Genomic DNA, 25406 nt, shown 5'->3' with positions numbered 1-25406 from the left:
TTAAAATACCTTGGAATTGATGAATCTTCTTGCATAAATATTCACCACTTCAAGAAGAAGAAAAACGAACATCGATTACCGTGGTTAAGTACTTAGGCTTAAATTAGACACCCATTGTTATTGTAGCAATCGCTAGTCTCTAGTTTATATGGTCATTAAGTATATATCGCCATCTTTTTATCCTACTATAAAACCGAATAAAAAAGGAAGATGTTAACAAAATAGATTAACTGTGCCATGGAGGGTGACAGAACAAAAATTAGATAAATTTAGAACTGACCGACATATCTGTAAGTAAACAATGTTTTCCTTGTATAAATAACACGGTTTATGAAATGTATGTCGATAAAACATATGTGTAAATGTTAGTTTTTTTTTCTCTTTCTTTCGAGAAAAACATCCAATCTATCTTTTCATCATTTCTTTGAATAATACCACCATAGCCAGCTGAAATCAGGTGTTGATGTGACGTACGAATACACTGGGGGGACTGAAAGAAACAATTAAAACAGTGAATGTCTTTTTTTTAAATAAAGGTCATACTTAAAAATTATTGTAAATTAAGTAATTGTAAGTAAGTGAGCTTATACCATTGTGCATAGCTAAATAAGTGTTCTTTTCACATGCAAGATTGTGAGAATCTTTGATTAATTTGCTATCACAGTGTAAAATTACCTTTTTCCAGGCTTATTAAACCAGCGGATTGAATCGTCTTGAGATATCACACTGAAAGTAAATGTTAGTATATATAAAGTATGCTGGTTAAATGTGGTTAGTGGCTACAGAGCCATTGCTGTATATTTTTGTAGTTATATCAGATGCAAAATTATGTGGAAATATTATATTGCATGTTAGCACATTGATTAATAGATGTTGCATTCTTTTTATTACGTCATTGAATGTTGCCTCACATGTTTTTTTTATAATCATAAGAATAAAATACTTAGTGTGCATCCCAGAGATAATTATATATAAAAAAAGCTGATCAAAATAAATTTGACATTAGATAAGTCTAATCTCTAATATTAATCATTTAGCTCGAACACTTATGTCTGACCTTCGAAACAGAAAAAAAATCAAGATTTATTTAAGCATGTTCTTAAAAATCTCATACATTTCACATTCTCCGTGCCTCAATATGACATGATGTTCCACTATGGCATCATGTAAGGGTGGACAACTGCCTGTATTTTTGCGTTGTAGATTACTTTTACTTGTTGCGTTCCCACCTATTAATATCAGAAAATGAATTACGCAGATTTAGAAAAAAAAAGACATGAATGACATTAAAACTATGTCATTACATAATCTTGTTAAATTACAAATCATGACTTTAAGTACAAATATATAACTACATATACCTTTTAACATTTCTATACATTTAAGTGCAAAATAGTCTTAAATGATACCATTGATGCATAACATACTTGGTTTAGTCTGCAGTTGATGATGATAAAACTGGATAAGAGAGGTAAAAGAAGCTTAACATGGTCAACACATCTTCATCGCCATCATCCTATTTCATATTAGTAGTATTAGATTGACACATTTACAAATATTTTGTTTCAATAAAACTTTCTCTGAAATGCATGTTTGTGTCAAGAAATAAATGTCCCCACTTCGTATACAATTAAAAGAGCGTTTTAAGGTATTGAAACATGTCTAAAACGATCATGCACTATGCAAATATCAAATCAACCTTCATTAATTTTACGAAGAAAAGAGGGACATAACTATGTCATTCTTTACACTAAGGTACGTCAAAATGTTTGTGGAAATGAAATGAATCAAGACTCCAATTTTAAACGTACTTTAAGAACTCTGATCATGTACGAACGACACACATTTCAGTTTTCAATCATTGTTTTATTGATCATATGTTTAAATGCATGCAGAATTGCAATGTACATGCCAAGCATAATGCAAATGTCATGCATTTTGTCAATTTTCAAATTGGTATTAAAATATTGCTGAAACTATACTTTTACATATCAACCTTTTTCCAACAAACTCGATTCAATTGGGAACCAAAAGAGTTTTTCATCTCTTGCCTTGATTTTAAGACAATTAAATTAATTTTAAGCAAATATATTTAATTTCAAATCATGCTAGTATCGAAGCACTTGTACTGTGAATGTGGTGTTGTATTGGTAGTTCAACAGTTACGGCACCTCTGGTTTGTAGTAGCTCAACCATGTGGTTCTTATTTCATTTTGCTGTAGTATTCTATATACCATTTCTGCTTTACTGCTATTTAGATTGGGTCACTACTTTGTACACATGCAAAAAACCAAAACAAATGAAGGTAGATAAGCTGCTTTGAGCTTCTATTCTAACTTACTTTCTCGTGATTGATGTGATGTGTAATAAAGGATAAACAGATTTATAAAAACAAAACCAAATGAATGAACATTTTATGAATGATAATCAAATTAAGAATATTTAAAAGTACCTGTTAACTGGAATCAGTAATTGACAATTGTTATGACAACGGAAGAACATTGAATTATACGATGACTTAACAACGTAGACATTTACCGCTTGTTCCTTCGTATTCAACCTCTGTTTCCATTGCTTCTGGTGCTTCCGTTGGTTCTGAGGTAGTCTTTCTTGTACTTTTAACAGTTGTCATTGAAATTACTTTAACTGGTTTTGTTGTCTTGCTGTTAACATTTTGCGGACGTCTAGTGGGGTTGTAAAAATCATTCTGTTCTATTGGATCTTTGAAGAAATATAAAATTCACAATAAGTAACATGCTTTGTATTAAAAAGAATATGCATGCTTGATCCATAATATCTGAGGATTGGTTTTGGCATTTACATGTGTTATAAATATTTTCTAAGACAAATATATATATAGCAGAAATCCGCTATTCAACGGCAACACCGCCTATCATTGCACATTCGCCTTATCCCTTCCCTTACTTCTGATTTTCTCCATTCGTTATTATCAAATCATTAGGAATCCTCTGTCATCCTCTTTAGCCGAAACATACGGTTTCAGGATAACCGAAGATTACCTTCGAGTAGAAACTTGTGGTAAAACTATGTGCAATAACATGAAAATAAAGTTCAATTTTCACTGTTGACATTGATGTTCAACAGTTGTGCACATTGAACTGTGGCATGTTTCAGAACTTTAGATTGTTAGAAATACATAGGATTTTCTACCTCAGGACCTTAGCTATATTTGGCAAAACCTTTCTGAATTTTGGGTCCCCAATGACCTTCAACTTCTAACTTCATTTGGACTTTTAACTTTTTTGGTTCGAGCGTCACTGATGAGTCTTTAGTAGACAGAACGCCTACTATGAAATGCAGTTCAAGTAATATTGTCACAGTTGCTTCAATTACCGTTCCCGATTTATGACCCTTAAAATTTAATCAAAATTATGAAACATGTTTCCTGTAGTAGAGCCTTTAAGCTTTTCAACAACCTACCATCAAATCAGGGCATCCTCAAAATGGCGCAATTATACAACTTTTGAAAAGATACGCCCCTTGAAAACACTCAAACTGATAATTATTTTTAGATGATTGCGTATTAAAGTGTGTTACGAATACGAAATTTATATTGTTTAGATGAGGAACAGTAACTTTAATGGTCCTTATTATGTTTTCTGACTTGTGCGGTCCACAAATTGTTAAAAAATATTGTAAGGACTTAAGAGCCACGGTTCCGCAGCTATGTATTGTTTTGACACAATTACTCACAAGAAGTCGTTTGTAATCCTATGTACTATTCCAGAAATATGTTCCTTGTAAAATGGTAAAAATTAATGGTTTCCAGTCGATACACGCAATATACTATATAAACTAGAACCAAGCCTCTACTTCTTTCTTGCATTTCTGTCAGTTGTGCAATTCGAGGAAGCATATTTTGGCTATGGAAATTTTAACTAGTTTTTAATTTGACGACCTACCAGCTATTAAAGTTTGCAGCTGTTCATTAGAATGTATAAACCATGAATATTAAATAATCATTTTGAGCATACAAATAGGAATCACTGATGGTGAGCTTTTTCAAACATTTCGTACCATTAGCAAGTGGTGTAGTGGGTATTGAAGAATTGTTTGTTGTGACATCTTCGCCAACCTCAATCTCTTCGGGAATATCAGTTGTTCCTTCCCATTCCGGTGACCTTGTTGTTGTCGTTGCTAGATGAACACCAACAAGTACTGAAAACAAAAGAGCAACATTTATTATACTAAGTATATTAATTATCATGAATCAAAATGCATTTCAGAAACCTTTGCCTACAAACAATTTAACTCTTCTTAATTTTGCCTTTATTTTGATTGTTTTTTTTTATTATTTACCTTGCTTATATTTTAAAATTATCCTTTATTACACGATATGTCATATTTTGAAGTAACAAAAAACGTAAACATATTCATCTAAAATAAAATTTAAAAATTTGCTTTTGTCACTTGTCAGCATTAAACTTTTATAAAAACCATGATTTCGATGACATATCTTCTTGTAAACTTTAATATTCACCTTCAAATTAATTCCATAGGCAGAAAACAAGGTTTCTTAATGCCAAATAAGATGAAAATAATTTTTTGTCAAACTTTTTTCAAAAACTGCTCTCCATTAACAATGATATTATATCGTTGTCAGCGTCAAACAACGTTTAACCTTTGTACACATAAACATATCATTTCAAGCTTTGATCAGTCGTTTATGGTATTGCGATAACACAAAATGTAAGAATAGATATTGTGGGATAAAACTCTACCACATACTTTTCTAAACATTTCCTTCGAATTTCCCGATTTTAACATGTATTCGGGTGGTAATTAAACTAAGGAATAGAGCATTTAAAAAAATGTTATCATGGTGTCAGAGGCTTGCTACTAATGATTACAGTTTGCCTTATGATGATTTCAAATTCTTTCTTTTACTACTCGAGTTGACTTACAAGGAGAAAGGGAAATATATTGCAAATATGTTTTTTGATACAAATTGGCTACAATCATATAGTTGCCCTGTGAAAAAATTGAGCCGTTGAAGACAAAATGTAACGCTTTTTTGACTTATATTAATTTGCTGACATGTAATCAAATAACTCATGTAAATCTGCATCCATGAAAGTAAATCAGTTAGTTTCCTTCCAACGTAGATCCTATCCACATTGCATGTGTTATTTACATAGATTAAGTTTAATGTCCAATATTAGTTTTCATACGCTAAGTGATGTAGAATGTAATAATAACGTTGTGAAGTGATGCCTCTAGGGGAGTAACAAAACTTTCAATCCAAAAGCAAGCCAAACTTCTCTTTTTGCTTCAGTTACTCAAGCCAAGATAATAAAAGGAAGCATATGTTTGACACTGATTGAATTCGTCAAAATATTAAGTACTGTATTTAGAGAAATCAAAATTAAACAGGGCTGCATCAGTTACAATGTAAAATAAAGCTGTTATTATAAATGTTATTCCTAAGTAAGGATTTTTTTGCCAATGTAACGGTCGATGGGGAGGTTTTACTCTTTCAAATACAGCATTTAATTAAATAACAAAAATTAGTGTTTGTTACGCTCTTCACGTAAATATCAAAATGAGAGACAGATTATGAAGTAAGTCAAACCTTTAAAATTAATTTTAGACTTAATATATAAAAAAAATCATCCGGAATACTAGGCTTTTGATTCAGAACGCCATTCTACCTAAGGACCCAGTAGTAAAACTCTAATTAACGGAGGCTAAATCAAAAATGAAGTGCATTGGAAAACCTAAAATTCAGAAAAGTAATGCCATAATGATTTCTATGTATGAGGGAAGAAAATTTAGCGTTTCGAATAATACAACATTTTATATCAGTAAATATACAGAAAATGGTTGTATCAATGATATTTCATGTCAACACAGAAGTGCAGTTGACTACTGGCCTGGTGAACCTCTCGGGATCGGGACGAAACATCCTCCAGTAGTGGCATTAATCAAGTGGTTGTAAAAACTCATCAAAGATGCCAGGCTCATAATTTTGTACGCCTGGTGTGCATTTTGTCTTCATAAGACTCATCACTGTCGCTCGAATAGAAAATTGAAAGATTCAAAAACAACAATCGAAACTAATAACTAAAACCAACTTTACTGAAAAAGATGCTCATTTCAAAATTTATGTCACTTAAGTCGTGTTCGACGCCAAAATACTTCAAAATCCAACACCTAATACAACCGTTGAAGGGCTGATAAAACCAAAAAAGACCTAAAGTATAGCCAAAGCCAGACAATCAGGTGGTGTTAACAGGTTTATAAATAAATTCCCAGCATTATTCAACGAACATACATGGGACTGGAGCTTATCTCGTAACAAAATGTAACCCATTGCATGGTTATTCATATGAAACAGTATTCAAAGAAACTGGATGCTTTAAAAACATTTGATTTTTTTATGAAAAATAAATATCTTGTATTATAAGTTTCTAGGAATACAATGACCTCAAAAACAGTTTAGAAAATGTTATAAAACTTACCCGATAATAAAGTTATGATTCTAAGCATCCCTTTTAAATTTTGATATGTCCTTAGTATTCCAGAATTGGTGAGAAACATTCTTGAAATTAGATTTATGTTTATTTTATATTTGACAAATGTTCCTTTCAGTCGGTAGAAACGATATGACAACCCGTCTTATCCAATCAAATATTCTGTGATAGGTTGGTATGCTTGTTCATTTATTTTATTAACACGTTATTTACATTAACTAATAATAGCAGTAATGGACTTCTGATAATAGCAATAACAAAAAAAAAATAACTATGGATATCAGTATTATACGAGTTTTTTTTATAATTACAAGTCAATAGAACTGCGGTTTTATCATAAAAAGTTTCAAAAAAGTATGATATCCAACAAAAAAGGATAAAGTATTACAAATCTAATGATAACATTTGTTAAATGCTCATATTTGTTTTTAAACTGTCTATTTTTTCTATGGTATCTGAAATTGCTAGTACATGTCTGTTGAGATCTAAACTTCACAGGAAAGGGGTCATCTGATTTTTATGGCCATAAAGTTTTATCATTATCTGTCATTCCGTTGTTCCATCACTTCGCAACGAACAGTTATACGGACTTTTCTTCTTAACACCTTCACATATTGAGCTGGTTTTTTTTTGGTATTTGAGTCCACAATGATGAGTTACAAATCGAGTTTACATTTGATTCCGCTCCAATGAATTTTGCTAAAATTGCGGATTTTATGCTTTGAAAACTTCCACTCCTAAAAATGGCTTCAAACTTTTTTTGCGAGCGGGGCCATTCGTGTCGTTCCGACACATCTAGTTTTCAGTTGTCTTCATAAGATTGTTAACCTGTTTTGAGTGTATTCCTCCGATGTCCACAAATCTATTTCTTACCGTTATAATTCCTTTTCCTTTATTATAAAAAAGGATAGACATAAAGGAGAAGGGTCAACATATCGTTCCGAAGCGCATTAAATCATCCGTGGTTTTGAAATTTTTAACGGGAATCAAGTTACCAAATTTAGTTTATCATTTCATTTCAAGTCATACGATTTGAAACGGTTCTAGCATTATTATTGATATCAACTAAAATACTGGTATTCAATACAGGTATAATTTTGAGATAAGTGTTTTTTTTTATCAGTAACAGGCATGTAAATGGTCTACTACAGGTTGTTATCCTTTCGATAACGTCGTGAAGTTCAAAGAAAACTTACTTGTCCAAGGCAATGTATCATTTTTATAACATGGTGAGAGAAGTAAAAATAACAAAGATAAATGACAATGAACAGGTGATGATACTGACAGGTTTACTTTGAAGTGACTATTTCTGATACTGGGAAATACTAACTAACGACAGACTCTTGTTATATATAGAATATTCTGTATACCAAAACAAATTGTTAAAAAAAAACATGTTAATTATCTTATTTGTCTTTTTTCAAAGCAGATGTAATATTAACGTCAAATTTTGTTAAATTCAACAAATAATATTATATCTATTTTCATCACTAATGTATTTACTTAGTACAAATGAAGCATTATATATGTTCTCGTAACTTTTATCAATCTCTCATTTTAATCTCTAATAACGTTACGTTTAGCCTACAAATGATTCAGTATGTGTTCTAGTGGACAACCTTAACGAAGAGCTGGTTCATTTAAGATATATACTGATATCGTAGATTGATGGATCAAAACGTCGCGTTTGTCGTCTAATCGTCTTGAATTCCTTTTCAAAATCATTTTGATTAAAATTGGCAAGTCTACCCCGTTGTTTGGAATAAAGTAAAATAGTTGGGTTTCAATCAGCATAACCAGGGATTTATAATATGTCATAAACAACAGTTCAAGAATGAAACAAATTTGATTAACAGATCTCGTAGATCTTTCTTAACCTTGAATTGATAAATAAAGATATGTAGTTTGAAAAGGATATATCGGTACCGATTTCTCAATTGTAGGTTTTCATTTCCTATCTGCTATCGAATGTAGCAAACCTCCTGAAACAAAGATTCAAAGAAAAGCTTTATGTAAACTGCTCATCCTTTAACTTGTTCCACAGACTGAACTCATCTACGATACATAGGTGATTAGATAACAACTATTTCATATTTTAACTACCAAAAAAGCATTCAAAATTATATTGTTTTTTTTTTTAATTCATTTCATTTGTCCTATTAAGTGATTTCTGTTTGTTAATTGACGTCAAAGTGTCAAAGAGTAAAGATATCTTTTTTCTGACAAAAAAGACACTAGATTTCATAGTTGATTTAACACTGATGTAAAAAAAAAAGTATAAACAAAAATACCGAACTCCAAGCCAAATTCAAAAAGAGGCAAGTCTATAAAACCTGACAAAGGCAACGTTAGACTACATCAACCAACGGAACAAATGTAACACAACTGTCATATTCCTCACTTGGTACAGGCATTTTAAATTTGCAAAGAAAATTTTGGTGAAACCTGGTTTTATAGCTTGTTAAACTATAAGCTATGATATGTTTTTTCATATATTTAAATCTTTGTATATCTGGAAGTATACACCTTCCGACTTTTCTACTTAAGATTATATTACTTAGCACATAGTCAAAACTCCTTGTCCAATCAAATTGCTTGAATTTTCCATTTAAATTTTATAATACATACTTTTTCTGTGTATCAAGTAAATATGCATGGGTGACCACAAGGGTAGGATTACATTGTATTGTAATCAAGGTATTGTGTGAGGATCAAAAAGTGCCTTATGCGTTTCCCAAATTAAAACACGTGGATTGTAGTAGTCTCAGTTCTATGTGATTGGTTTGACGAAATATTCTATAAAGGTTAGTCAATGACAAAGCATTTACTACGAAAATTAATACTAGATGCTTCGTTTCGATTACTTATTTTCAGAGAATATGCCTTTTTATTGAATAACTTATTTAGAACATATATTCACTACCCGAATATATATATATATTCTTATAGTTGATCTATTGATGGTCATTTGACCTTAAAGTTTACTGACTACTAACATAAAGGTGCTTGAAAAAATGAGTCAATAACAAGATCTGTCGTTAGATTTCAGCAGAGACAATTTGTCTGATTTCAGTAACTTAATATTAGTTTTATGTTTTTTTTAATCTTCATACTAATACCATAGCTGTACAAATTGTTAATGTGAGATTGATTTGCCCGATTTGGTGCTTTTAAATACTGCAAATGTCGATGGTGGCTTGTCTATTAAAACGTCATTCAAACATAAAAACTAATGATTAAAACCGTTGACCCTAGAGTAAAAGAGCTTACGCCTACGGGTGTTAATTGAGATTTAAAGAAGACAAAAAATCACCAAAGACCTGCATATTACCATTTTAAAGCCTGGAAAAGCAAAAAAACACAGCATCACACGACATGCAGATGGTAGCGATGATATTCCTTAAAAGGCGGATTTTTTTAAGCGTATGATTCATATCATTATGATAAATTCTGTAGAACAGATGCATAATTCACCACATGTATCTATACTTTGATCAATAATTACATCGCTATAGTTTTACTGTGAAACCAAAATGGCAAATGTATTTTTATCCAAATCCGCATTGAACAGTGCAACCGCTATCATTGCTGTTCTTCGTCAAATTCACAACGATGCATTCAACGCGGAGCGAAAGTTCGCAAACACGTAAAGTTCAAGACAGCCCCTGGCACTGATTAAGGTGCAGCGTATCAGGTACGTTTGAAAGCTTTAAAGCACGTGAATGTTGAAGGTCAAACTTACCCATAGCCAGAATTTTAGACTCAATTCTAGAATTTACGTAGTGAAATACGTAAAAATAAATACATAATTGAGCCTGAGATCTATAGGTCAAATTTTCTGACCAACTATTGTGTGATACTAGGTTGGCGTTTGGAAGTCCATACTTTTTCATATATGATTGATCACTAAAATAGACATAACAATCCACCATGTGTATATAGATTTAACATCATATCCCGAAAAGTGCACACTATTATTGCAATAAACCGATATATCGCGTGTATGTTTGTTTATTTGTACTGTTAGATCATAGATCATTATGGGCTAATCAAGCATTTTTTGTAGTCCAACAAATGATAATTACCTGACGTTTACCGTTATTTGAGTGATTGTTGTTGACATATTTCTGCACCTGTGGTATATAGTCCTGTATTGCCAATAATGATATCATAATACGATATTAACGGAAAGAAAATGGACCTTTCAATATTCCTTGTATCTGGTTAGTATTATCAAGTTAAAAATTGGAATCTTTAATGAGTTTTTTGAAATTTGTTATTACGAAAATCAAAAGGAGATGTTTTCTTAAACAATAAATTAGAATTTATTTTCAAATATGATTTAGGAAAACTGCAGTGGTTATATGTTTATGCGAAGTAATTCTGGCTGAATTCTGACTTCTCTTATATTTCTTAATCCGGTATTAAAATAGAATTAGTAAAAAAGCTTAGAATAGTATTTTTATTTATATTTTCATTTGACTTTCCAGTTGTATCGTGCATCCTAACGAGTAAATGGGTTGATGCTGTTATTTTTCCATTTAATCCCTACGCACTTCAAAGACCAAGTTTACGCAGCCCTGTAAAAAAAAACGACAGAGGAAACACACCTGTAAATACTGTCCAGGAAAAAGTTGTTTGTCCGTCATATAAAATCTATTACGAAGGTGATAAACTGATACTGGTACTGCAGGCCGGAAAATGTGAGCTTATTGTAGAAAAATATGCAATTGAAGATTCAATCACCATGACAGGGAAGACACCAGAAAAAAAGAAGTAAGTTTTATCAATAGGAAAGAAATGAAAATAAGTAAAGTTTTACATTCTAAGGTTTTTATGGGTTGTATTTATGCAATAGGTTCAAGTTGAAGTTTGTTAAATTACAAAAAGAGGAGATTGTTATCATGCTAGTTTACGGGATACTATTCTCAAGATTTGAGATTTCCTTATTATTAAGCCAGTTCAAAAAATGATATTTTAATCTGGAAAATAATCAAATTGGCAGTAATATTACTTTATGTTGAATTAGATTGAAATTCGAAGTATTTTTCGAAAGCTTAAAAGTCTTCCTATTCATCTTCGCTAGCCATTTACTCGTTAGGATGCACGATACAACTAGAAATCCTCTGTAGAGAGGAGGGGGCTGGATCTAAACTTGGCTAGCGAAGATGTTCCTTTTTAATCTCTTTTTAATTTCTTTCATACTGCTATTTTTTATATAATATTTAATATTAGATAAATGTCATTGCCTTTTTTTATATTAGGAAATAACATAAATAATATGTGTTCTTCGATTTTTTTTAGAGAAAACCATGAAAACTGGTCTCTATAAATATAAAATAAAATGACACGAGTTTTTAATCACAAGTAGCAGCAAAGTGAAAACTACATTTATCGCAGATTGAATTCCAATTTTAAACACTGAATTCAAACATATAAACATGTCGGGAACACTACCTTATATGGATATGCATAAATTAGCATACCTATGTCCTTGCACATGTAATTGTTTATTTACGTCAAACTCCATACAGCGTTATCGTTCGGGTCATACTGTAAAGAAGCGTAGCATGATGTCACCACTGTTTCGGAGTTTGCATTTACGTATGACGTAATTTTTTTTACCTGGGTTTTTGACCAATCTACTAAATGAGTAACAATGCACGATGGACTACTACGTGTTAACGATCAACCGAGAACACGTGTTATTTACTGAAATACAACATCAATTTTGCATGCATTGCGGGATTAACAATTTCGCTTAGTTTTTCATTTTTTGTATCCACATTTATAGTCCGTGATATAAAGTATTAGTTCCATGCTCAGATTAACGCAGAGTTGGTTCTATGCGAAGAAACGAGTGTTTTAAAAATATCCGAAATATAGCCATTAATATCATTGATAATTACACGAAGATTTCAGATTTTCGTCCAAAAGACAGCAACTAAACAACAGTGAAAAACACAATTACCCATAAGACAAACTTTCATTCATGCAGATAGTTAAAAAAAAATAAGGGATCCTTGAAATTTTGGTTCGTAAAAAATGGGAAGACTAGCTTAGAGTGTGTCAAATATCTGTTGGGTCACTAATATTTCCGAGCTTTTCACAAAATTGATGTTATGATATTGTACCTTCTTTTTTTATTAAAAAGTCATTTCAATCGATAAAGGGTAGGTATTTATTAATATGTCTTTAAGAAACAAACACATATAATCATCAATCGGGGCCATTTACAGCCGACTATACAGTATTGGTTTTTCTCATTGTTGAAGGGCTTACGGTTGCCTATAATTACTTACAGCCACTTCATTTGAACTTTGGCGGATAGTTGTCTCATTGGCAATCATATCACATCTTATTTCTATATACAAACACCTTTCAGAAAGATCGGTTTTCCGTTATCTTAATATGTTAATCATTAATATGTTAGTAGGTATATTTTAGGATAAATTAGCAACCGAGACGGACTTCATCGATGGATGGACAAACGTATACAAAATATGTCAAGCTATAATTTACAGCCCCTGCTATATATAACACAATTTTTTGAGAATACTGAATTTGACGTACTTTTAGATCAGGTCCTGATAAAAAGTTTACACATCCAGTGCAGATAAGTCTGCGTCTGTCGTTACATCCATCATATTGCCGGGCACCCTGTAACGCTGCAACGGGAACATGCTTGAAATTAAGCAGTGTTTCAGTGCAATGTTCTTTGTGTTTTTCGAAGCAACAATATTTTAGGAATGGCATTATACAGGATACGAAAAATCCAATAGCATATATATATAGATGGACGTGTAACCACAGTCGCCTGAAGATTTCATAATTATAGCGAAAAAATGGTGGAAATAAACTATTTTTAGTAGTATTATAATAGAATATAAAATATTTTTAGTAGTATTATAATAGAATATTATTCTATTATAATACTACTAAAAATATTTTATTTCCACCATTTTTTCGCTATAATTACGAAATCTTCAGGCGACTGTGGTGTAACCCATTTATTCAAGTCGTTTTGACAGGTTTAAAAGAGCTCAAATGAATTTTACATCGGATGTAACCTTGAGTGGTCATACCGGTGTTATGTTGCCGCAGAAATTTCCTTGCCTTTTGACGGATAACGTATTTCGTAAAATTACGCGGATATTATCGAGTGCAAAATAACATTCCTCATCGCTTGTTATATATTAATTTCATCAATAAATATTCATGAAAATAATTTGTAAGAACATAAATATATGATATGAAAATGTTTTGTCGTGAGAAATATATATATCAATAACAAATCATGAATACCGAAAATTTGTGTTAACGCATGCGGAAGGATATCTCGAACACGTTTTGCAACAAGAGCGGGAAAGTATGAATGCCTACTCAAATCCAATCTATTAGAAAAACGAATTCTTACAGAAGAGTGTCCACCATACACTTGCACTTCACTATCATTAGAATAGTAGAATAGAATGATATATAAATGGATTAAAAATTGCCTGTAGAGTAATTAAGATGATCTGTTATATATATATTACTGTTATACAAATATTAATATAATATATAACAACAAAACCAGAGTATACTGATAACAAATGATTATATCACTACAATATAATAATTATTACGGTGAGGTTGAATTCCCTATCATTTATTCATCATCCACACAAGAACTTGTCTCAGAAAAAAATATATCTATGTACCTTAACCTAACTTTCAGGTATAGAGATATAATTTTTTTTTGAGATAAGTGCTTGTGACCATCCACCATAACTTGCGGTCATCCGATGTTCAGTACTTCGGTACTTTGATTATACTGGACAGTGGTTACTTCTTCGGAAATTTCACTGTTTCACGTGAAATTAATGCACAGATACAATGCATCATGACATAACAATGGTGACAAAACCTGTTCAAATACTTTTACAAGGCGAAAAAGAAAGTCGAATCGTGAAGCCAGTAAACAATTATTTTTTTTTATCTGAGCATGCAAATTGAAGATTATGCTATATATTTTACATAAAACACCGTGAACAAAAACATTTATTATGAGAGCCCCAGACACTATATTATTTGACAGTTTTCCCACTAATTCCACGTGTTTTTAAGTGGTAGTAAACTCGTAGTAGCCCACAATGCATTGTAGTTCATTGAGTCGATTGGTCAGTTTTTCAAGGCCATGTTCACCTTCAATTTATAAAATTACTATGCAAATATATTCTGGCGTCAGGAAATCTAGAGTTCGCATATCCCGACCTGATAAATGGATTATAAAAAGATTTACTACGGAATAGTAATGAAGTAATGTTACATTAAAATATAACAGAATGTGACTTATTATCAACTTTACTCTGCACGAGCAACATGGCGGATTTCACAATAAGAACAGGAACTACTTACCCTTCAGAGCACCTTAGATCACCTACGGTTTTTGATGGGTTCGTGTTTCTCTAGCCTTAGTTTTCTTTGTAGTAATGGAAATAATAAGAAATGATATAAGACCAGACAGAACTAAAAATAAACCATCTTTTTGATATGGCTTAATCTACAGATCTTGTATTATATCCCTGCAATATATTTTGATTTTCATTTGATGCTACTTTTCAAAAAACACTGAATGGAGGATTCAGAATGTACAAAGTTTTGTTTCATCAGTTTTAAACATGTCTGTTGTCTTTGCATTAGTACTAGCGAATCTGACGAGAATGATATGACTATCCAATGTATAACATATTTGTCTCCTTATAAAGACTATATAACTTAAGGTGATTTCTTTTTTGATACCATTTTACTGACAAATTGTTATTGCAATTTTATGTGCAACCAATGCATTTAATCACCAACACCGAAGTGTTTTTTTTTAAGTTTTATATGTAACCAATGAATTTTATTTCCAACACCGCAAAATCTTTTTGACACAGTTTTTATATGTTACCCATGCATTTTATTACCTACACAGCAAAATCTTTTTGACACAGTTTTTATATGTTACCAATGCATTTTATTACCAACACCGCAAAATTTTGTTTGACACAGTTTTCTATGTTACCAATGCATTTTATTATCAACACCGCAAAATCTTCTCGACACAGTTTTTGTATGTTACCAATGCATTTTATTACATACACCGCAAAATCTTTTTGGCATAGTTTTATATGTTACCAATGCATTTGATTACCAACATCTAAAAATCGTTTTTTTTTCTCACAATTTTCAGGACCTACGTACCAATTCTACATTTCAAAAATATACTACCAATCTGTCGACAACTGCCGTATGAATACAAAGGATTTCTCGTTACTGTAAAAACCACCAAAAACTGTCAGTTGTAAGTACAAACATATGTTTGAGAATATGTCTTGTTATATAGAAGGGGGTACAGTGTAACCGACCTTCAAATCACCAACTAAAGCTCATCAAAGTTGCCAGACTAATAGTTAACTACTGGAAACCCGCGTTTCAAGGAGTGGATTCATGATTAAAGGCGCAATCCCCAGAGTATTGCTGAGCGGAGCGATACGATTATTTTTTAATTTATTTTTACACACATTATTTTTAAAATATTAAGGGAGGCCGGGGCGGATGTCCGCTGTGCCCCTTTTTGAATTCGTTTTTTTTTTTCATTTTTTCTAGAAGTCCTTGATACCGGGTCATCAGTCATCAGAGACTTTTACCCAGTAGTAATATAAAAAACCGCTTTAACATGTTTCATGAATAATTAAAGCAAAAAGAAATAGAGAAGTTTGATTAAAGATGAGAACAAACACGCAGGAAAACAGAGCAATCGCATTATTACTTATAAAATATATCACTTTGCGTGTTTCTTACATACAAGCAATTATTTGAAAGGCTTCAGTTGAATACAAAAAAAAAGATTACTTTACTGCAAAATCCTATCTTTCTAGTAGGAAGCAAATTTATATAGATTAGATAAAGTTATATCACAAAAAAAAAAAAAAAATCATAGATTCCCTTTCTATATTTACATTCATGATTATTTTTATTTCACTTCGGCTGATTTTCATAATGATATACATCAATCTGTGACTATAAATTGCTACAGTAAAATGCTGGAATACAACATAACATTTATTTTTTATAGCACCTTCGCAGTGAAACAATTCAGAGAGATGAATCCATTTTCTCCCCAACCGAAGTGAGTATCTTCCTCTATTTTTGAACCTTTTTAAATCTCAATGATGTTGGTTTTTTTTTTTTTATCTAAACGTGTATTTTGTAGTTTTTCGAACTCATTGTGTGTTTTTTTTTAAATCTCAGTGTGTAAATTTTTCGAAATATGACTTACATAGTTTTGACGAGAACGGCTTACCATACTCCATCAAATTTCCGAGATATTTTTCTACAGTAACATTTCAGTTTTAATCACAAGAATAGTGATAACATGCAATTCCTTTATTGACAAAAGTTATTCCTGGGTTTTGAAAATGCAGAATACAGTAAAAGAAAATCATACAGAATACAGATAATTAAAAAAAAACATACAGAATACATTCTAAAAAGTTATTTTGGGGTCTTAAACATGCGGAATACAGTTAAAAATAATTCATGTGTATGTAGTGTGTCAAAGAGAACTTCAATGTCCCTTACATTAAAAGGAAATTATGTAATTTTATACTTGCAGACTGATTTCACGACCAGTTGTTGTAAATTCATAGCCCATGGCAGCTTGACAGTCAGTAAAGGAAGAGAAAACAGATCGTGAAAATCCATCTTGTGTTTTATTTTTTTTTTATTTAACAAGTCGGTCATTTAAGATACTATAACCAGACTGAAAAATATTAAAATGAATAGTTTCCAGACATGTATATGTTAATGGTCAAATTCTGTATATTTTATGCAGAAGATATCTAAATTTCAATAAAATTCTTTACAAAAAAAAACAGTTATATTTTTTGCCTTTCAAAAAAGAATTTCGTACTTTCCACGACTTGAACTTCACACAACATTGAATATACTAAACCCAATTCAAGAATGGGGCTGTATTGAGGCCACTAGTCCGTTCGTCCGTTTTTTCATCCATTCGTACGTCCATTCGTCCATTCGTCCAACAAATATTTTTGTTTTATTTTTTTCAGAAACTTCTTAACTTAAGACCATCCCCAATTTTTGGTGGGGTTTGTTTTTCTCAGTCTATAGTTTATTATGTTGTGTTTTGTTGATTGTAGCACGTCTTTGATAGATTTTCGTTTTCGCCTCGGTGGTTGTGTGGTCTCGAGTGCGGGAGGTCTTCGGTTCGAACCCCGACCGTGTCAAACCGAAGACTTTAAAATTAGTCATTGCTGTTTCTTCACCAAGCATATGGCATTAAGGAGTAAGAACAAAGACTGGTCGGCTTGGAATCAGAATCATAAGTCCGGGTAGGCTAACATATGCATGTCTTCCTGCAGACTATTACCTCTTGAACTCCGATTCAGCGTATCGATCTATTACAAAGCAGGGTTCATATTCATACCACATTAACATCTTCTCGTCCTGAATATGCATTTGATTTGCCGCTGGACGTTTATTATCCATCTATCCTCATTATCCTCATCGTTTTCTGCCATGGCGTTGTCAGTTTGTCTTTGACTTATGAGTTTGAATATCCCTTTGGTATGACTACATATTTGGTCGACCAAGCAGTAAGGATTTGTAACATCTATGCGCTTTTCGGATCTCTCTGAAACCTACTTCCTGTTTTCCAATAATAGTACGTTGAAATACGATTGGGGAACGCTTATCACGACAACGCAGTTTGCTTTGTTGTTATTCGAGAAATTTCAATTCTTTCCTGTTCTATTTTGCACAATCGGTATACATCTACGTCATTCAGTCCGTGGTGGATAGTTGTCTCATTGGCAATTATAATACATCTTATTATTTTCATACTTTTTTATGATCTTTCCTTTATAGTTGTCTCTTGTGCATCTTCCTTTATATCACATCGTTTTTCATTTATACAAAGTTTTACAAGTGTGATAACTCATTGTTGGACGTTAACCAAACAAGCAATCAGTCATTGCTTGGTGGGTATAGTTTCTTTAAAACACTAGGCAACGGCGGATTATTGTAAATGAGAAATATGAAAAAAAGCAAAACAAATCGACCTATACTAAAATATTTAATAAATTAATTGATTGAAATAATGAATGGATTTCAATAGAATTGAACGAAACACACAATTTAGTCATCAGAAGAATCACTTTCTGAAGAACGTCGTGGCCATCTTGGCATATTTCTCATTGGTGGAGTCCATGCTGGTCTTGTGTTCGACATAATATACCGAAGGTCAGGCAGTGTTGGTATTCCAATTACCCTGAAGTAAACATGTTTAGCATTACTTAAAATTATTATGCATTGGACCTACAAGTAATATCAATCATGTATTTAGACTGCTTCTATAGAAAACAAATATATTTATATTGCAGGTGGTCAATTCTTTTTTTATTTCATCGTGCTCAAACGTAGAGTAAGTCTAAGTTTTTTATCAATTGGATAGCATTGATAACAATACATTGTTTCCTAAAAATAAAATGATTAGCAGCAAAGAAGTAAGTTATAACTTGCATGATTTGGTGGAAATTTAGATCAAGAAGCGAAACATAATTGTTTCCTAGCTATAATAGTTTTTCTTTGAAATGGAAAATGTATCGTGAACCGGTGGATTTAATTTAATTGTTCAGGTAAACTGTAAGAAAACTAATATGCCTTATTATTGTAAAAGATTTTTAAGTACATGCACAGCTTTCTAAATAATTGTTGTAAAATTGAATACCAGAATACAATGAAATAGAAAAATACCGAAGTGGTTAAACGCGCCTTATTACCGGCTATCATAACGACAGATACAATATGATATGTATTCTCTATTGCTATTTTTGCAATTGTTTTTGCGTTCGTGTACAGGAGATTTTTGTCTGTGTTTCCAATTGCCATTGCAATACACAATTAGATTTTGTAATGTTGTATCTGCCTTACCGATAGGTTGTTGTAAAGGGAAAATATTGCTGATAAAACACAAAAACTAAAACCACAAAACAATGCACAAAAGCTTTATTACTTGGTATTTTTTTACTTTTCTTTAAGCTTTTATTATTATACATTTGTATATTTAACCTCTGGGTTTTGTACCTTTTACGTAATATTCAGTTTTTTACCTTTAATTACTTCTCTATTTTATGATAAATTGCTCAGTTTATACTACTTACATTTGACAGCGCCCTAACACAGTATCCACTACAAAGAAAGAACCCATTTCCCTTGTATGGTGATGACATAAATAATCTTTTTTTGCCAGTGATGTCGGTCTGAAAGTGACTTCTGGTTTGTACTTTCTGTTAAATTAAATTGAAACATTAGTCAAAAACTGCAACAAAGTTGTATGAATGTTATGCTAAGTATTGAGAACCCAGAACCAAATTATCGTACAAACATTGAACCTTACCCAATCTAATTAAAATATAGTTCTCTGATTTCGCTATACTCATATGACGAGCACGCGAGTGAATATAGATCTGAATTTTAATCAGATTTAACCTAACCCGAAATTAGAAAGAGTGTGTATAACATTTTTTTTTTTAACTGATCGAAGGCAAACAATTTGCTGATGCTTTTCCACTTATATATAGTGTTACCCAAGTTCGATTCAATGATCAATGTTTGATACATATAGATTAAACTGATTATTGCTAAATCGAAACAGGAATGTGGTTTTCTAATTAAGCTGTATAAATACAAACAATTCATTCTTATGGGAAGTGGAATACGTATTTTTTATTCGGTAGGCCACCTTGGTGCACTAATCTCATGAAACTGCACTAAGCCCATGATGGAACAGTCATATTAGCACCAATGTCATTCAGTACGATAACACTTTGAATAAAGAGCATATATTTAAATTTTGGAATAAATATATTCTGAAATGAAAGAGTTATTAACATTTCACATGGCACGCGCCGACTTTTGTGTAATGTGTCCAGTTGTCATATTGTTGAGTGAACCCACTGAAGCTTGACGAATTCATAAACACTGCACTAAGGATATGAATGAAAGGTTAAATATGCACCAAGATCATTAGTTAATATAAATCATTATATTAAAAAAATTATGTTTAAAGTTGGTTCGAAGATCTAAAGAAATTTAAAAGTTATTAAAATTTTTAACGTGGCACGCGCTCTTCTCTTCTTCTCCAATCAATTTTGAGGGATTATCTTTTAACTAGTAAATTATTTTTCTTTGTTGCTAATTAGTAATGATAAAAGGGTTGTTGATCTTTTCTTTGATGCTTTGTTAGAAAAATTATATTTGGAAAAAGTGTTTGTCTGCGCTTTTTGGAATAAAAGATTTGCGGAAATAACAGTAAAAACAATGGAAATTGGCTTTTACTCAAAGTCGAGTATATTATAGTCTGTTTCTTTCTTTTTATTCTTCCCCATTTACTGTTTCAATATTTGCACGAATAGACACAAATTATAATACAAACTTATTTCAAATATAAGAGTTAAAATGTAGCGTCCTTGGGGTTCAATGCAACCCAATATCAACAAGTATGACAGACCGCTTGAAATTCTGCAAGAGGTCATTATTATTAAATTTATATTTCATATAAAATAGGGAGTTATGGTATGATTGTAAATGAGACAACTATCCACCAGAGATGGAATGACGAAGATAATATTAGTTACATGGTGTGTTATTTAGCTAATACGATATATATGGGGTCAGTAAATTCCATATGCGGTGAGAGCGAAGACCGCATATCCAAAGAAATAGTTCAAAAGTATCCACAGTTTGCCACTTACTTTAATGCCCATCCGAGAGATAGACTCTTTGATCATGTCAGTGTCCCCATGAAGCAGCTTAAAAACCAGGACCGCTTATTGACAAATAATAATTGCGAGTCAATCAATCATGTTTTCAAAAAGTCAATAAATTGGAAGCCACAAGGTCTACAAGACCTATTCCTTAACTTTCATGACATCACCAGAGTCCATTTTGCTGATTTGAAAAGAACGTTGTATGAAACCGATAACTATGAACTATTTGGTCAATACAATAGTCATAAAGTGTCACTACAGTGTTGGTTGTCTAAAACACCAGAACAGAAAGATAGACTTTTCTTTAACTTGTGAACGACTGCAAAACAGCCAACTGTACCAGAGTCATTCGAGCTGTCAACAGTAATTTTGAAATTCCAATTCCGCAAAGACTAGGAAAAAAAACCAAATCAGAGCAAAAGACCAAGAGTGTGTCGTACAAAACCTAGATATTAAAATCGTTGATGTATATATAGACAAATTATGACTTATATTTGCTTGTGATTCTTTCTTATATTTAATGATTTATTTATTTATTTATTTATTGATAATGTCATCCATGCTTTACATATGTTTATAAACTATATGTTTCATATCTGTTGATAGTTATCAAAATGATATATTAATAAATGAATTCATGATATTAGTCGTTAATTGTGCACTTTTGAATCATAATGAAGTTTTGATTATTAAAAACAAATAAAATCATTAAAATCATAATAACCTTAAAAAAAAATACGTACAAACAAAAATACATTGAATTAAAAAGAAATACAAACAAAGTTTTTTTTTAAATCCTACAAAAACATAACACACGCATAAACAAAATATAACACGACGAACAAAAAGGTGTAATTATATATTAGCCATGTAATTGTCATGTTTCTTTATTTCTTCATGGATCAGTGATTGTATTACCTGTTAATTACTGGCACGTGCCGTCGAACAAAATCTTTGATGACAGAAAAAATCAAATTACGACAAAACTACAATATATACTGACAAAAAAATTCAGATATATTATCTTGAGGAAAAACTACATCCGATGATATGTTTTTTTTATTCATAGCACCATCCCATCATGGGCTTAGTGCAGTTTCAGGAGCTTAGTGCACCAAGGCGGCCTAGGTGGTGTTTAGACGCTCCCTTTTGTATTCAACTACATTTATTGGTATGTTTGTAAAATGTGTCATAAAAAGAAAAAAAAATGTAGGATCGATATTTTTTTTTTTATAGGGCTTATAAGACGAAAAATATTCCAAAGAACTTCTGAAATGATTGCAGTACCATTTGCATTTATTTGAGTTGGCAGACGGTGCTTATCCGTTTGCCAAAAATAGTACGTTGGGTTTCTCCTTTGAATTGTTTCACATTTTGTTATTCAGATGTTTTACAGCTTACTCTATAGTTTTTGGTCATTGTTGTAGGTTGTAGGTCTATAGTTGTTAATATCCCAGTCCTTTGGTCATTGATGGATACATCGTCTGGTTGGTAATTATCTATTTAGTCCTCCTTATTTTGACATGTACTATGCTGACAGTCGCGATTTGGGATATAGTCGAAGTTATTTTCATGTCACTATATGGACTTTTTGTCTACTTAGAACCTTTGTATTTTCTATACAATAATTCCATGGTCTCAGTGACAGTAAAGTAGAAAGAAGTGTAAACGTGAATCTATTTTTAACGGGAGAATAACCCTCCTCCTTAATAAAAACCCACTATATTGTCTTTTCAATGTTATGAAAACTGTATAATTTAGAAACCAAATCAGTTTTGATAAAAGGTTGGTAAAAAGTTACCATTGCGAGAGACATCAAACATGTTAAAAGCGATATTTACTAAAAAAAAAAAATTAAAATAAAAACTCTCTCGACGGATTGATCCAAAATTTTACCATGTCAATATAAAAATGAGTAAGAATCAGTTTTTACAGAATGCAAAGAGCGTACTGAATTTCATACTAGTACACCTTCCCGACTGGTTAAAAATGAACAACCGACTAAAGGCATTATTCAAAGGTATGGAGATTATATTAGTGTACTTAAGGACTAAATGATTATATAAAAGAGGGCCTTACTCCAAAGAATATTCATTTTCATTCAACATTTCTCTAGTAATTACCTGGTTAACAATTGATAGACTGGAGAATATCTTCCTCGAGCCCATTGGTCGTTCTGCTTTTCCTCGACGGGTTTCTGGTTAATTATCCTGTAAGAATTTTTCGAATAATTATACAGAATGTAAAGTTTGAATAAATTAGCGTTTGAATAAAAAAGGAAAAGTGTATGATTTTGGGACAAGGTTTTCAACCTAAAACTATTCATTTACATGTTTAACTTGCGCTTGTGTGTGAAACTAAATAAAGCCTTTCAAGTTTATGCCCGTGTTTCATTCGATTACAATTGAAGGTTTGTCTTAGGTTTAAAAAAACCAAATGCAACATCGCAGCTGAAGTCATACATTTTATGATTTTGTTGCAAACAAATATACGTACATGGAGACATTTTTAATTTTTTGATTACACAATGGGCGTCTTTTCAAATCTATAGAGGATGTATTTATAACAAAAATTTGATGCATTTCAGTAATCAAAATAATGTGTCAAAATGTCATAAATTTGAATAATGGATCAGCAATTAAATCTCAGTGTTTTATACCATATAATGCATTACTTACATTTCACATTTTCCATCATCTAATGTTACAACGAACGTTCCTTTCTCGTATCGTGAATCAAACTCAGGACATGGTTTCATATGTTGATGTGATATACTAGAAGCAACTGCAGTCAACACGGGATCAATCGTGTTTGCTGTAGACGGGTTTTTAATTGTTTCCATTGACTCTATATTTGTAATTTCCTTAACGCCCGTTAACATTAAATTATCATCTCTAATAAGAATAGGTTTTGGTGAAGTTTCTAGTGAAGGCTCTTTATTTGTCGTTTCCATAGCGCCCGTTAACATTAAATTGTTATCTATTATGAGAATAGGTTTTGGCGTAGGTTCTGGTGCGGGCTCTTTATTTGTCGTTTCCTTACCACCCGTTAACATTAAATTGTCATCTATAATGAGAATAGGTTTTGGCGTAGTTTCTGGTGACGGTTCTCCCAGTGTGTTGACATTCTTGTCTTGTCTTGGTATAGGATTTGATACATTCTCCTCTTGTATAGTTGTAGTGGCTATATTCCCATCTTTAATCAAAATGGGAATGGGGATTTCCTCGGTAGGTGGAGTTTTAATCAGTAAATTGTCATCTTTTATGAGAATGGGAATCGGTACATTTTTGTATGTTGGAAATTGGCTCAAGATACCATTTGTATTGGCTGGTACTGGTTCTATTAATACGCCGTCTAACATAGGTCCAAATGTAGTAGCATCTGATGGAGATGCTAATGATTGTCTAACGATTGGCCCTACGGCGGCTGGTTTCGACTGCACTATATTATTTGATGGATTATTTCCGGTAGAGGAAAGAACAGGTGCAGCATCGTGTATCCCTGTCGTAGCACATTGAATTTTCCATACATCTGTTGAAATACAAAGCTATTATTACTATTTTCTGTGATTTTTGTACTGTTTGTACTTCCTCTTGCAAATAGTTTTATCTTTTATCTACATGTACAAATGTACATGTATTGTACAAATATTTATGCATTGTACATGTATATCAAAATCAACATCTTAACTTCTTGTTCTGACAGATACTCTTAGTTACTTTCTTGAATTCTTTGATAGTTAACCATTTTAAAGCGCAACACTAAATTAAAAAAAAAAACATCCACCAATATATTGACAAATAAATATAATCATAAGAATGATTTTGTTTTATTCTATCGAAAATTACTTACATGATATTAAAACAATAAATAAAACTGATATCTTCATTATGCTGTTAAGTTATTTCTGACACTTCTACTGTTTTATTTAAGTTTATATATATCCCGATCTTGTGATTATTAATTATAATATTGAATCAGCGTCATAGCGGGAAGTAAATATTCCTACCTAGTTAGTCGGCGGACACGTCCTGTCATCTTTTTGATTGATGAGTAAACATCGAGAAAATGTGTATAGCGTACTTCAATAACTGTG

At 31.8% G+C, this 25406-nt stretch overlaps 2 protein-coding genes and 1 long non-coding RNA gene across 3 annotated transcripts; 1 reads left to right on the top strand and 2 right to left on the bottom strand.

Moving 5' to 3' along the window:
- Positions 1 to 213: 213 nt before the first annotated feature.
- Positions 214 to 6620, bottom strand: LOC127701694 (uncharacterized). Its single transcript, XM_052205694.1, has 6 exons — positions 6483 to 6620; positions 4039 to 4179; positions 2539 to 2721; positions 1115 to 1229; positions 676 to 726; positions 214 to 490 (listed from the first exon to the last, which is right to left on the bottom strand). The coding sequence occupies exons 1-6, from the start codon at positions 6559 to 6561 to the stop codon at positions 454 to 456; spliced, it is 606 nt and encodes a 201-aa protein (XP_052061654.1). The 5' UTR covers positions 6562 to 6620; the 3' UTR covers positions 214 to 453.
- A 3848-nt stretch (positions 6621 to 10468) lies between these two features.
- On the top strand, positions 10469 to 18519 carry LOC127701718 (uncharacterized). Its single transcript, XR_007982156.1, has 5 exons — positions 10469 to 10717; positions 10985 to 11270; positions 15712 to 15822; positions 16597 to 16650; positions 17137 to 18519. It is a non-coding gene; the product is annotated as an uncharacterized LOC127701718 (long non-coding RNA).
- Positions 18520 to 18598: 79 nt separating this feature from the next.
- Positions 18599 to 24835, bottom strand: LOC127701684 (uncharacterized). Its single transcript, XM_052205682.1, has 4 exons — positions 23989 to 24835; positions 23434 to 23520; positions 19703 to 19828; positions 18599 to 18810 (listed from the first exon to the last, which is right to left on the bottom strand). The coding sequence occupies exons 1-4, from the start codon at positions 24669 to 24671 to the stop codon at positions 18678 to 18680; spliced, it is 1029 nt and encodes a 342-aa protein (XP_052061642.1). The 5' UTR covers positions 24672 to 24835; the 3' UTR covers positions 18599 to 18677.
- Between the last annotated feature and the right edge of the window lie 571 nt (positions 24836 to 25406).

Source organism: Mytilus californianus, unplaced genomic scaffold (assembly GCF_021869535.1).
Source record: "Mytilus californianus isolate M0D057914Y unplaced genomic scaffold, xbMytCali1.0.p SCAF_5, whole genome shotgun sequence".
Taxonomy (NCBI): domain Eukaryota; kingdom Metazoa; phylum Mollusca; class Bivalvia; order Mytilida; family Mytilidae; genus Mytilus; species Mytilus californianus.
Note: the sequence above shows the minus strand (reverse complement) of the source record. Positions and strands in the feature narration are given on the sequence as shown.

Bases quoted from the DNA above. Each gene is read 5' to 3' on its own strand.
- LOC127701694 (XM_052205694.1), bottom strand. From the start codon at position 6,561: ATGTTTCTCACCAATTCTGGAATACTAAGGACATATCAAAATTTAAAA. The intron at 4,180-6,482 runs GTAAGTTTTATA...TTTTGTTTTCAG, and splicing joins AATCATAACTTTATTATCGG to TACTTGTTGGTGTTCATCTA. The intron at 2,722-4,038 runs GTACGAAATGTT...ATTTCTTCAAAG, and splicing joins CACTACACCACTTGCTAATG to ATCCAATAGAACAGAATGAT.
- LOC127701684 (XM_052205682.1), bottom strand. From the start codon at position 24,671: ATGTTAGACGGCGTATTAATAGAACCAGTACCAGCCAATACAAATGGT. The intron at 23,521-23,988 runs GTAAGTAATGCA...AAATTCTTACAG, and splicing joins GATGATGGAAAATGTGAAAT to GATAATTAACCAGAAACCCG. The intron at 19,829-23,433 runs GTAATTACTAGA...TTAATTTAACAG, and splicing joins GTCTATCAATTGTTAACCAG to AAAGTACAAACCAGAAGTCA.